The sequence below is a fragment of the Monopterus albus genome, unplaced genomic scaffold (assembly GCF_001952655.1).
Source record: "Monopterus albus unplaced genomic scaffold, M_albus_1.0 scaffold209.1, whole genome shotgun sequence".
NCBI classification, from domain to species: domain Eukaryota; kingdom Metazoa; phylum Chordata; class Actinopteri; order Synbranchiformes; family Synbranchidae; genus Monopterus; species Monopterus albus.
In genome coordinates this window covers 753,809-768,163 of record NW_018128089.1, presented here as the reverse complement: position 1 = coordinate 768,163, position 14,355 = coordinate 753,809, and the positions used below count along the sequence as shown (strand labels likewise).

Below are 14,355 nucleotides of genomic sequence, written 5' to 3'. Positions count from 1 at the left end.
GCAGGAAAAGTCTGGTTACTCCAGATGGCCAGTGTGTCTGATTGCACTCCACAGTCTGAGCTTATTATGACAAACATTGTAACAGTATCACAGAATGTGATACTAGTGTTAGAACCCCAGTCCCCAGCAAACCTGAGCAGCTTGAGCAATCTCAGTCCTTTATCTGAAGAAATACAATATAAATATTTTTGGTTTTCTAAAGAAGACATTCATAAGAATACAGAGGCACTCTGATTTAACACAGAATAAGTGTCTCTTCTGCACTCTGTAACCATACCCTCACAACATGCTGCTCTCTCAGCAGGTAAGATGGCTTTTTCTAACACAGGGGAATTAAAATTCTGGTAGATCACAGTAATGTGCAAGTATATTATATGGCGGACTAAATGAATTTCGGTAGTTGAACAAACTGAGTATTAAATATATTCCCAATAAGCAAAGTGGACTAAGAAAGTGGATCAGCTTACTTTGTATTAAAATATCCCTTTACTAAATCACCTGTCCCTTCTAGCTCTCCCACAGCAACAGCAGCGCGTTCGCTGCTGCCCTCCTCCTACATCTCTCTTTTCAGCTCTCTCTTCCTGACCCTCTCGTGCTGCTTTGGCTGTAACTGTTGAAGTCAATAAATATTCTAAATGAATCAGTTGAATTGCTAATCACATTGAACAGACTGATCAACTTGGTGTTTTTTGATATTCCCCTGTATTGAGGCGGCAAACATTCAGAGTCAGAGTTTAAGGATTAGCATTAACTTTATCCACTAGCAGAGCAGTCCATATACATCCATGCTTTGTACAGAGTGTGAATCACGGTAACAGTTGTATTCTAACATTCAAGCGCGTGCCGGGGGTGAGGCTCTAAGGACCCAAGCCCCTGCCCTTTTCCCAAGTTAATCAAAAGGTCCCCTCTCAACATTAATTATAAATAATTATGTTGTGGTCAGCATGAACATGCACAAAACAGTAGCAAATGCATCACACTAAATTCAAAGATTTTTCCTGTTTATTTCAGCTTAACCGCGGGTGCCAACAGCCTTCAGCCAGAGTGCATCATCTATGAGGAGAAGTTAGCGAACCACAACATGGTGCTAAGCAAGCTGAAGGGGCATCTGGAAACCAAACATCCCTTCTGCATTGAGAGAAATGTGGCCTAAGAGCACAAGATCTGCACCAGAGGCAACAAGGCTGTTTGTGTGATTGTGTGAAATTGTCTGATAAGGTGACGGAAGCAAGACATATACTAGCGGAGCTTATTATACGGTTTATATGCAAATTTGTTTTTATTCCCAGTGCATTTCTCTTCTTCGTTTGGTCTGTAAGGAGTGATTACATCTTGATGCTTCCCTCCCATGCCAGATCTAACCCTCCTCTCTCACTCACTCACTCATTTTATTTATCAAAAGTAAATAAAAATAAACATTTATAAACTGATAGTACATGGAATAGAGGATATTTTTCACAGATATGAATACAGGGGTGCCTTGAGATTTTGGCTTCCCTATTGGTGTGCCTTGGGCACAAAAAGTTTGAAAACCACTATTATACAGTATACACAATATACATATACAGAGTACACACATATACAGTAAACTGTCATTTAAATCTTATTAGAAAATGGTCAGACAGAAGAGGGCTTTGAGTCTTCAGTTTCAATGCCATGTGTCAGAACAAAATCAAGGGTAAAGCATATTTTTCCAAACGAAGTATTTTAGTACAATCAGCGGGTGATCGTTAACGTGTGAAGTGATTTTGGTGACATTACAGTATATGAACATTTTTCACAATGATTGAAACTCCAAACCAGAAAAAGTTGGGATGGTGTGTAAAATCTAAATTAAAACTGAAATGGTGTGTCCTGTATTACACTGAGAATACAGCAGCACATTATTTGATGGGATACATCATCAATTTTATTCTTTTGTCAAAATAAACACTCACTTCAATTGTGATGCCTGCAACACATTCCAAAAAAAAGTTGGGACAGTTGCATTTCAGAGCCAGTAATGAGGTAAAACAATGTTAAGGCAGAAGTGCTGCATTGAAGTACATACAATTGTACAGGCATACCTAATAAAGTGGCCGGTGAGTGTATAATTCTGTGCACTGCAGGTATTTCTCAGGAATAGCCCTTGGAAGTTGATCACGATGCTCGATTACAAAATGCATGACAAAAGAGTAGGAGAAACTGACCTTAGCCCATTGAAGAGTTGTTTGGACTTGTCCAAGAGATAGCAGAAATCAGTGACAGTCTTTCTTTCACTTAATGGAATATCATCCTCAGTCTCAGCTCCAGTCATGACACTGACTTTTCACACCTGATTACAAACAAAAGGAGAAATACTGCATGTAGACCCTGGAAAAGTAAATATATGTATAAAATACTAGCCAACTAGTTAAAAAAAATGTAAATACCATTTGTTCCAATGTGAGTTTTATTAATCTTAATCTAACAAGAAATACATTTCATTCAGCGTGTAAAAAGAACCCACTGATATTAGACATGCAGCTATCTACTGTTACCACAGAAATACTAACTGCCTGCAGGCAGATGTCTTATAAGTGGCCTACTTAAATATGAATAGAAATAAGAAGCCATGGAGAAAATGCGTCACATGGTCACTTTTTTAGATTGACCTGGGCTGTCCCAGATTTCACTCTCATATAGTGGTTGCAACCTCCAATGTGCAATCAGGTCAAGACAGCACAGAGTCAGGTCACAATGTTCAGCTAATGCTGTGCCTAGTTCAGTCATTTGCAACCAATGAAAAGCTGGTTCTGCCCTAGAAATGACTGACTATAGCTACTTGGATGTCTGTGTGTGCCTATACACTGTATGACGCAGAGAAGCTGTCATACCTTGGTCTAAAACCTACGGGTTACGTGTTGTGTTATCATTATAAAAAGGGACATAAACACCTGCGTGGCTTCTCAGTAACAAGTTCTCTTGCTCTAAACTGACAAAATATGCAGACATTTCCTTGCAAGATTGAATATCTGTCTATAAACATCCGGCAGTTTTCATTCAGTTTTAGAGAAAGGTCCCTTACGTCAAACGACAGGATGTTTACGGATGCAATGATTGGAGAAAAAACCCAAAACGTCAATGAGACAAAACAAGACGACAGCCTAAGTGAAGAACATCTAAGTGAAGGAAGTTTCTTGAAAGGCGTAAAAATCACGAGCACTCAAGATGAGAAGTTATAGCCTATTTAGCTAACTCGCCTGTAGTACGACCCAATGTTGACAGTTTAATGAACTCAGTTAACAATAATCGACCTAACCTGCTACTACTGAGAACAGTCTTAACTGGGCCGTATCCTATAACAAAGGTATTGCTCTTTTTTAACGTTATCAGACATCCATCATTCCGAACATCGTCAAATCTAACGCTGACCACACTGACGTGACAACAAAACCAACATATAACTACATAATAATGTCTAAATAACAAAGCGAAACAGTTGTAGTTTTTATGTCAGGTAACAGACAGCTCATCCAGCCTACATTCCTTCTTCTTACCTCGCCAGCCGGCTAGAGCTGGTGAAAGGAGTACCACGGCGATGCTGCTCAAAAATCTGTGCAAAAGCTACAACGGGCTGTGTTGGCCAGGCGCGACTTTCTGGGCATCTCACTGTGTGTGACTGACACGCATCCGCTGTGTAACGAGTCGTAGCCCACAGCAGCGGGGATAAGACTTGTCTCTATTGAAGCCTAGAAGCTTTACTCTGCCTGAAGGGTTGTTGTCCTGTGACAGAAGAGGCAGGGGGGGTGAAGACAACCGCTGGCTCCGCGCAACCACAACTGGCTAGCTACATCCGGGTCAACATTTTCAAAATAAAAGCTGCCCCACTAAAGCGCGCTTAAACACAGTAGGGTCCCTCTCTCTAAATACGCGACAGTGGTCAGTCCTGTTACAATGTGTGAACAATGATAAGTATGATATAAATATCATACCTATCAGTCAAGCTGCAGTATATTGGTAGAGCAATAATCAAACATTAATACAAAACGCCTGCAATTCATACATCTTAATATGCATTCATACATTTTAGACAAAAAGATTTATCCTGTTCTCTGAAGGATGCAGAGATAGTAGCTACAGAGATACAACTAAATTTAAGCCTCTACTACTTTAATCATTTAAACATACTATAGATATTACAACAACAATGTAAGCATTTAGGCCAGTAGTTCCAGCCTGTAATCATTTTGCCACTTCTAAAGGGTCACCCAATAAATCTAGAGAATGAGATGATTGATGTGAGGGGGAAAAAGGATGTTATGCTGCACAAATATGCTTTCATATTTTGGAAATAAGACAAATATTCCCAACTACACGCTGAGGTTTTTGTAAGAACCCACACTGTTTGGGGCCACATGTTTACTCTTCAACAGTGTGTTGTATTTCATATGACAATCATATGACTTTATGCAAAAATGTGAAAAATAAAGCTGCTATATACAGTAAATGTAGTGGAATAAAAAGTACAATTCCCTCTGAAAAATAGTGATAGTATAAAGCACCATAAAATGAAAACGAGTAGCTCAGAAATTGCATACACACTAAATGTGCTTTGCTACTATGCACCACTGAGTGGAACAGATTCAGTTGAGGTAGTAGAATTTCTGTTTGATGTACAGTATAAAAATAGGTCTAACAAATATACTGACACAATCTTAATCTCCAACATATATGAAATTAAATGAAAATATATTCTAATGTATAATACTAAGAACATGTACAAATCTGCTCTCATGACGACAAATGATTAAAACCTGCTGGGTTCAGATATAACAATTAAGGATTCAGATGAATATCCTCATGATGAGAATAAATGGTCTCATACTTGTATAGCACTGTTCTATGCAATGAACACACACACACACACTAATGGCACAGCCACCAGGAGCGACTTGATGATCAGTGTCTTGCCCAAGGACATTGACGTGAACTGGAGAAGCCAGGATTCAAACCACCAACCCTCTGGTTAGATGACCCACAGCCATCCAGTCTAGCTTCTAGCTTCCTCCAGCATTCTCCCATACCATCCTGATGACATCCTATTCATTTTAGCACACCAGAATGAGCCTTTTTTGTTGTTTTTAAGACAGTCATTCATGACTCAAGTGACTATTATTCAGAAGACTTCATGAATGTTTTATTCAAAACCACAAAAATGAGGAACGCCAACTAGACCCATTCTCTAGTACAAGTGAGCTGAACTATTCAAGAAAATGCACTTGCACTGTAAAATTTAAATGATATTCCTTATAAAAGCCACTGTTGCATTAGTTCATCACACTACAGACTCACTGACGAGGAAATGCAAAATTGAATGCCAGCTTAAGACACACACACTTGTGAACATTTATCATTAAAAATATATATCTGCAGTGGCCAGATACTCTCAAAAATAAATTAAAAAGTCTAAACATGTTGGTTAAAAATGACATATTTAAGGCAGAATGCTGTAGGATGGGCTCAGTAGATGTTTACACAGTATGTTCAAAGTCTTTGAATCAGAGCAGTCATTCAGTTTGCATCCCAATTCAAGAAAGTAACATGATACAACAACAAAACTACTCTTTTAACAAATAACCATGATAACAAAGTGCAATCATACAGTACTTAAAATATGTCACAAATCTGTATTATGGGCAACACTCAGTTTTGTTTTATTTGCTTCAGTAGGATATGAAACTTAACAATTCTATTATTTCATATTTAAATCTAAAATATCAAGAAGTGTAATTTTATCACTGGGAGAAAAAGGGATTTTTCTGTTATAACAGAACAAAGCAAGTATGGTGCAGCCTTGGAAGAAACCCTGTGCTACTCAAGACCTGAAAGAGCCATTAACATGTTGCATATAAATACAGACACGGACAAAATTGTTGGTACCCTTCTGTTAAACAAAGAGAAACTCACAATAGTCACTGAAATAACGTGAAAAACAAAAGTAATAATAAATAAAAATTTACTGAAAATTAACCAATGAAAATCGAAGAATTTTAAAAAAGAAACTAATGAAACTGGCCTAGACAAAAATGATGGTACCCCTAGAAAGGATTGGCTAAGAAGAAAACATTGGACTGTTCTGAAGTGGCCTTCTATGAGCCCTGATCTAAATCCTATTGAACATCTGTGGAAAGAGCTGAAACATGCAGTCTGGAGAAGGCATCCTTCAAACCTGAGACAGCTGGAACAGTTTGTTCACGAGGAGTGGGCCAAAATACCTGTCGACAGGTGCAGAAGTCTCATTGGGAGTTACAGAAATCGCTTGATTGCAATGATTGCCTCAAAAGGTTGTGCAACAAAATATTAAGTTAAGGGTACCTTCATGTTTGTCCAGGTCAGTTTCATTAGTTTGTTTTTTTTTAATTCTTCTGTTGAACCACAATTCAAAAGCAATGACTGATTGTCATTAGTTAATTTTCAGTAAATTTTTATATATTATTACTTTTGACAGTTTCACATTATTTCAGTGACCATTGTGAGTTTCTCTTTGTTTAACAGAAGGGTACCAACAATTTTGTCCATGTCTGTAAGTTTGACAGTTGAGCTCCACAGACGCGCAAATGAAGCATACAAAGAAAAGAACCCTGTACCTACTGTGAAACATGGAGGAAGCTCAGTTATGTTCTGGGGCTGCTTTGCTGTATCTGGCACAGGGTTTCTTGAATCTGTGCAGGGTACAATGAAATCTCAAGACTATCAAGGCATTCTGGAGCGAAATGTGCTGCCCATTGTCAGAAAGCTTGGTCTCAGTTGCAGGTTATAGGTCCTTCAACAGGATAATGACTCAAAACACACAGCTAAAAACACCCAAGAATGGTTAAGAAGAAAACATTGGACTGTTCTGAAGTGGCCTTCTATGAGCCCTGATCTAAATCCTATTAAACATCTGTGGAAAGAGCTGAAACATGCAGTCTGAAGAAGGCACCCTTCAAATCTGAGACAGCTGGAGCTTGTTTGCTCACAAGGAGTGGGCCAAAATACCTGTCAACAGGTGCAGAAGTCTCATTAGGAGTTGCAGAAGTCTCATTGGGAGTTACAAAAATTGCTTGATTGCAGTGATTGCCTCAAAATGTTGTGCAACAAAATATTAACTTAAGGGTACTGTTATTTTTGTCCAGGTCAGTTTCATTAGTTTGTTTTTTTTTAATTCTTCTGTTGAACCACAATTCAAAAGCAATGACTGATTGTCATTAGTTAATTTTCAGTAAATTTTTATATATTATTACTTTTGACAGTTTCACATTATTTCAGTGACCATTGTGAGTTTCTCTTTGTTTAACAGAAGGGTACCAACAATTTTGTCCATGTCTGTAAGTTTGACAGTTGAGCTCTCCAGAAGGTGGAGAGGCGAGAAAATGGAGAACTCATCAGAGGAAGTAGGGTGTGGTTGTTCGAGGAGGTATGACACGCTCGGAGTCAGGGACAGCACGGAACAGCTTGGGCTCTCGTCTGCTGACATCCCTGAAGACCATGATGGATGCAATGTTTCCACATCGGTAGCAGTAGTTGGGCGCTGACCACACGGTTACTAGCTTCTCGTCAAACATGAACTTGTAACCTTCATGAACTAGCTGATGTGCACGGCAGATGAGCTTCAGGTTGTTAATGTGGACAAACTAAAACATAAGTAAAATGAGCATTACTTTCATACAAGTGTAAAAGTATTTATTTTTGGTTCCCACAGGACAGTTTCAAAAGTGTTACACAACCCCCTTACCTCATTAGTAACCTTGGAGCCAAACAGCCACCCAGCACCTCGTGGACTGATAGCCCAAGTGTCCACATCCTCTGGGTCTGACCACACAAGGTCACAGAAAGCCCCCTTGTGGGGAATTTCCTGGTTGCGTTCAATGGTGCGGATCTGGTCCAAAGTCTTGATGTCAGGTGAAAGCCCACCGTGGACACACAGCACCTGCTCATCTATCAACTGGGGTTACAAAGTGAAAGATATTGGAAAAATAAGAGAAAAAAAAAAATCAAACAGCTGTAAAACTGTTACAAGAGATATGGCCTACGTTTCTGTAAAAGCTGGGTCAACAAATAAACAAGCCTACATCAGTAACACTCCAAAGTGGACGTTTGATAACCTCCTACATTGATACTACATACGGTTTACAGAGACCAGACAGTTTTTTCAGTTTTGTGCCATTTTATAGAAACAAAACACTTATAATTGTAACAATAGGAACTACTGTTATATAGGTTCGTTTCACACGGACTGTTATTGTCAAGGAAAAAACAGTAACGTTCCATGTTGGTTCTGAGAGACGAGTTGGGAAACAGACAGCACAATGTAAAGTGTACTATGGCCCATATGATATTCTTTTACGTAGCGCAGATACAATCAGCAGATTAATGAAAACAATCACAAGGTAAAACACAAAAACAGCTGCCTGCCCTAGCTAATGCTACTGCTAATGAAATGAAAATGCATGTCAAAGTTTTCTAACTTTGCTTTCTTTTCCCCAGTTAGTCAGATTTCATCTCTGTGCAGAGTTAATCTCAGATTAACAGGATTTGTCATCAGGACAGAGTTAAAAAGGACCAATCCAGTGGTTCTGTACATTTAAACCTCATCCTCTTGCCCTTTCCTTGTTTTGCCTCAGCACCGTTTCCTCCTCAGTGTGCTTAAACTGACACGCTACAACAGGTGTTCTGTAGACAGAGAAACTGTCTTGTTCACTGACATTTTGCTACAAAAATGTCACTGCTTTGCAGCATTGCTTTGTTTACCAGCTACTATGCAGGTCTCCCTGCCATGTTTATCCACTGAGAACGCATGTCTAAGTTCCATGTAGTGTGTTTGTGCTGCTGTGTAGTCAAAACTGGCTTCCACTCTTATGTCAGCACAATAATCTTAAATAGGACGTTCAATAGGAATTTTTATGACACTTATGGTTAATAGTTGTTTGTATTTCCTGAGGGGCTTCCAAACATTTCATCTTAGGAAATGCTATTCTAGTTGGCACCTAAATGATGAGGCTGTCTTCAAACATTTATCATGTGAATGCACAAACAGGAAGGATTCACAGATAACCATTTAAATGCAAATAAAACTCTAAAATTAAGAACATTTAATGAAAACCAGAGCAGATGGAGCTTTCATTATGATGTGTTAGCTCTTTTGATTTTGAAGACATGCTGAAATGAACTGAAACAAATTGGCCCAAGGAAGGTAAGAAAACCTATCAGTAGTGTGCGCTGTCAGATGACTGAGCAAATACACTGGTAAAATATTTTAAGAACAATCATTGCTTTGAGGGAACTGCTAACGATAAGGATAAGCATAATCACCTTTACTGGCCAACTATGTTACACACAAGGAGTTTGTTTCCGGTACAGAACCGATGGCAGCCATCTGTGGTGCCAACTCAACCGATGGCTCTAACCATCGGGGGGGTTCAGTGTCTTGCCCAAGGACACTTCGACATGTGGACTGGAGGCACCGAGATTAAAACCTTCAACCTTTCGGTTGGAAGACGACTGCTCTACCCACCGCATCACTGCCGCCTCCCCCATAACATATCATACAAATGATCAAAAATTCACATTACACACAGAAAAAAGGCAAATCAGGCAAATGTCAAGTAAAAAAAAAAAAAAGAGCCACGAGTGAACTTACAGCTGCCACAGTCAGCATGTCAAACACTTTTGTGCAGTACCGCCAGGCATTTGCATTTCCATATTTAGTTTGACACTCATCTATAAAATAAGCAGAACATTCATAGTAATGGCTTTATGAGCTTGTAAAACAGAAGACATTTGCATTCATAGATAAACAGTAAATAGCATGTTACCCACCATAAAAGCCGTAGACTTGAGTTATTTGTCTGCTTTCGTGGTTTCCACGTAGAAGAGTGATACGATCAGGCCACTTTGCTTTTAATGCTAGTAGGTGTGTAAACGTCTCCAAGCTATAATATCCTCTATCTACAAAATCTCCCTAAAAGAAGAAAGAACACACCTCACTCAGTTGTTTTCAGGATACAGTACATCTTACTACTGTATACAAACAGTCTTGATACAGAATATATAAACTGTAGTTACTTTGAACCTGTTTGCAACATGTAATGTTTTCTTGCCGGTTTGTGTGCTGTGCTTGATTAATCAGTCAAAGATGTGGGGCATTAAAAATCTTGTGAAACGTGTGAAACTGTGCTACTAGATATTCAGGAGTATGCACCAAAGTAGGCTACAGGGGGAGGGTCACTGGAATACATATACTGTATGTAGTTCAGTTATGAAATTGGTTGGCTACAAGGATATTTATTTTGGTAAATAAAATCAGTGGATGTTGATCAAAAGACTGTCTTGCACCTATGGCTGGTGAGTATCTTAGACATGTTAGTGGGATGGCGTTAGCGATGACAAGGTCATTGTAGTGTAAAAACAGCCCACTTGCAATTGGTGTAGGTTCTTCCCTCAGAGAGAATCTTTAGTCGAGTACAGACATTGACTGCAAAGAGCACACAGATCCAAGAACAGACGAGTCTTATTTTGGCTGGCCATCAAGTTACTAATAGAATTAGTATTAAGTAGCAACAGCTAATCTGCCACCAGCGATTATCTGCTATTTTAACTGGTGAAAGTAGTATTAGCACCGTAACACTGGCTAAAGATGAGAAGCTTTGACATCAATGTTTTGTACACTACTACTCTTTGTCATTGAGAGCCAGAGCTTTGCAAATCTGTATATTTTCCCAAGTCTGGAAAAAAAAAGCTCAGAATCAATCACATTGTTTGTTAGTAAACTGTCAGATGTTGCAGAGACTGCCATAAAATATGGTTCAGACATTCATATTCCCTTTAGGAAGAGTTGGAAATAATGATGATCATCTGACTTTTCATCAAGTGCCATTATCAGATCCAAATTTCACATTTCCATGTGTTTACTGCTAATTAGTAAATGCTAGTAAGCCACGATGAATACGGTAAATATTATACTGGAACATACTGCACACTAAGTATAATGCAGCAGATTAGTGAACATGCAGGACGGTCATTGTAGCACGCTGACTAACATTTAGCTCTGAGCAGCTGTGTACTCAAAAATTCAGCAGATTACCCTGTTTTTGCAGTTCTGTACAGTATATGAGTTACTGGAAGCTATCTTATTATGTTTTTGATATTCAAAATATAACCATGTCTAGTAATTTTATGTCGGATGGACCAAACATTTGTAAGAACATGGAAATAGATTTAAAAAATTGCAAGACTAAAATGCACAGACCCCTAATGCAGCGTGACTGTGACAACAGTGGGACAGAAGTCATGGGTTTTCATAATACAATTGTGTATTATGGACAGAGTTATACCATTTGTAGATTCTGCTATTTGCAATAAATGATGTGTACTCGTAATTTATGGCAAGATCGTCACCTATGATACAGTACAAAATGTGTAAATGAGGGGGAAAACACTGCTAAAATGAGATTATTCAAAAGATTTGCTTCCTCACTTTTTATTCTTCATTGCATTTTGAGGAATATTCATTCCTATAAATCAGCATGGAAGTTAACCAAATGAAAAATAAGCCATGACTAACACCATATGTATTATTCTGGTATATTTAATTCTGTTACAACTTCTGTAGATAAAGAAAACTTCCTCACTTACCATAAAAATGTAATTTGTGTCTGGAACTTGTCCTCCCGTTCTGAAGAGCTCACAAAGATCATAAAACTAGACAGGAACATTCAAGAGAATTCTTAATATTAATTGTTCTTCAATTAGTATTAGCATTGTAATGAAATCAAGTCATGTTTTATTTAAGCTGGCAGCATAATGTATTTGCTTAGAGTGAGCAGAAAAGAAAAGAGCAGCTTAATTTATCAATAATTATACAATGAAATTCATGGCTATATTAATCTCTTCCATATTGTGATGCCATTTATAAATCATATGGCCTTGGTCTGCTACAGCTTTCATTACAAGCAACAGACAAACCAGTAATCTCATTTTATAAGAATCAGCTAAATTTAGGTAGTAAGTCAAGTTAATTAGCTTCCATGGAGAGGTTAGAACAAGACATCACTTAGGCCTACCTGACCGTGAATATCTCCACAAACAGTTACCGGGGTAGAGACTGGCTGAACATTTGATTCTTCCAGGAGCAAATCACAAACATAATCACATAATCTCTGAAAAAGTAAAGCATAACAGGTAGTGTTCACAGCCATCCTGTCACCATACAGCATCATATAGAAGGGCAATATTGCAAGTTGACTGGTCAGGTATTTACTCCATGACAACAGTTTTGGGAGGCCAGAAAGTCAGTGTAACGTTGTAATGTTACAGTTCTCCTTATCAGGGCCAAGTCACCCAGACCAGCACCCGCACCAGGGGCCTGGCACTGGGTTTGGTTGCACCTTAAGGTGCTAATTTGTTTACACTAACCCAATGCTTGAAAGTTAATTTTATATAATGAATACTGCAGAAATGGGAAGGAAATACAAGTAACTGCAATTATTGTTGGTTCTTGATTATAACGCGATAACTATAAAGCACAATAAAGTAGAAGTACATAGATACAAGTATAAAATAAAAGCGAAATATCATTGCTGACTACTAGCTAGATGAGACCTTAGCAGACATGGTCACGTTGAAGATGAGGATCACATACAAATTTAGCTCTATGACTTTTAGTAGTTGAGTCTGGCCTCAACATTAGGGTATCATTGTTCCCCCAAAACAAACGTTTTTAGTTTAGTTTTTCTCCTAAATGTAAGAGCCAGGTAGCAACAGTGGGTAACGACACAGCTTCGGATAAAGACTGCTGATCAAACGCCATAGGCTTCTGTCGGGTCTGCAGTGGTTCCTGTGTTTCCCACTGTGAGAAACATCTAACTCTTAGCTTGTAGCAATGGGTTAGTTCAGCATTACAACTTCCTCTATGACACTCCCTTTCCACTTTTTGACTCGATGGTCTCCGTTTTCGGCGACGCTAATAAAATGTGAATGAAAACAAATAATAAACCCACGTCCGAGTAACAATTAGCTACATTTGTTGAACAAAATTCGCATACTCACACGGTTAGCTTCCACTGATATCAAAAAACATTCATTTCATCGACTTAAACTCACCTTCAGATCATTTTCCGGCAGGTATTTGCAGTCCCTTGTTATTTCAACATATCTATCAAGGTCTAAAGGAGCCATCGTCAGGACGCTAAAATCAAGGGCTCGCTAAGAAACTATTTACCAAGCTAACGTTAGCGAGTTTCCTCTGATCTTCTTCTTTACCTTTTAGGTGCAGTTGTCAAGTTACTTAAATAAAGCTAATCACATCCTGTAAGAACCTTCAAAATAAGCGTCCTTGCCGCCAACAGTCTTCTATTACTGTAACCACCAAAAGTAAGTTGGTAAGGTCTGAGATATAAAGATGTATATTTCATTTATATATTTCAACTCACCATTTTGGAAAATGTTCTGAAAAATGCCAGCAGCTGTTTTTACACCTTTATTTCGAAGGTAACATTAGAGTGGCATTATCTCCAGTCAACTTGATGTTGTCTTCAATTCCGTTTGTTGTGCCGTGTATACGCAACAGCGCCCCCTAGTGATACAACTGTATCTCCCACAGTATGGGCGACGTTTGTCTCAGGTGCATTTGCAATCTTAACATTTACAAAAAACAGTAAGTGCATTTCTCGAAAAAGCACCACACAATGGATTAGCTGCAAAAGTCTGTAACTTGCTCAAAATCGTGAGTTAAAAAGAAAAAGGTGTAATAGAAATGAATAGAAATATGCCTGGCAGATCACATTTGCAATGAACTAATGCATACATGTTTTGGGAGGTACATTATTCAACAAATAACCAGTATAATACATTTTGATCAGCATGACAAGCAAGTGATAATGTAGGAAACAACAGACAATTGTACATAATTATTTGCATGAATGTGCCACAGCATTTACAATTTGCTCAAAAGAATGAGAAATTGCATCTATGATGTGCACAGGTGACTAAACCATGCAGAGGCTGAACAAATCATTTTGATCAGTTAATTTCTGTGACAGACAAAAAAAAACTGTAATAAATGTAAACATACCCCTGGAGCTATATTCACATTTATTTATTTATATATTTAACTAGGTTTTGTTTTGTTTTCTCTTCTTTTACAAAGTCTAAGTTTGTCAGTTTGTCTATACTACAACTCCAAATCAGAAAAAGTGACTGCTTATTTTGAACAAAGAATAAAATTGATGAGGTATCACATCAAATAATGTGTTACTATATTGGTTTCAATGTTATACATGACACAGATGATTTACACATCACTATACTATTTTCAGTTTAAAAAGAAAATTCAATATTTTGGCCCACACAGCAGGA

General features: G+C 38.2%; 2 protein-coding genes across 2 annotated transcripts in view; both read right to left on the bottom strand.

Moving 5' to 3' along the window:
* scai (suppressor of cancer cell invasion) overlaps positions 1-3,835 on the bottom strand; it is a 22,148-nt gene extending 18,313 nt beyond the window's left edge. Inside the window, exons 1-2 of the mRNA XM_020618815.1 lie at positions 3,519-3,835; positions 2,190-2,314 (exon numbers count right to left, since the gene is read on the bottom strand). Coding sequence (XP_020474471.1) covers positions 2,190-2,296 — 107 coding nt within the window. The 5' untranslated portion in view covers positions 2,297-2,314; positions 3,519-3,835. The remainder of the gene's footprint in view (positions 1-2,189; positions 2,315-3,518) is intronic.
* A 3,451-nt stretch (positions 3,836-7,286) lies between these two features.
* Positions 7,287-13,278, bottom strand: LOC109970929 (serine/threonine-protein phosphatase 6 catalytic subunit-like). The gene is made up of 7 exons (XM_020618857.1): positions 13,102-13,278; positions 12,063-12,158; positions 11,635-11,700; positions 9,820-9,961; positions 9,641-9,720; positions 7,736-7,945; positions 7,287-7,634 (listed from the first exon to the last, which is right to left on the bottom strand). The coding sequence occupies exons 1-7, from the start codon at positions 13,174-13,176 to the stop codon at positions 7,386-7,388; spliced, it is 918 nt and encodes a 305-aa protein (XP_020474513.1). The 5' UTR covers positions 13,177-13,278; the 3' UTR covers positions 7,287-7,385.
* Positions 13,279-14,355: the final 1,077 nt, after the last annotated feature.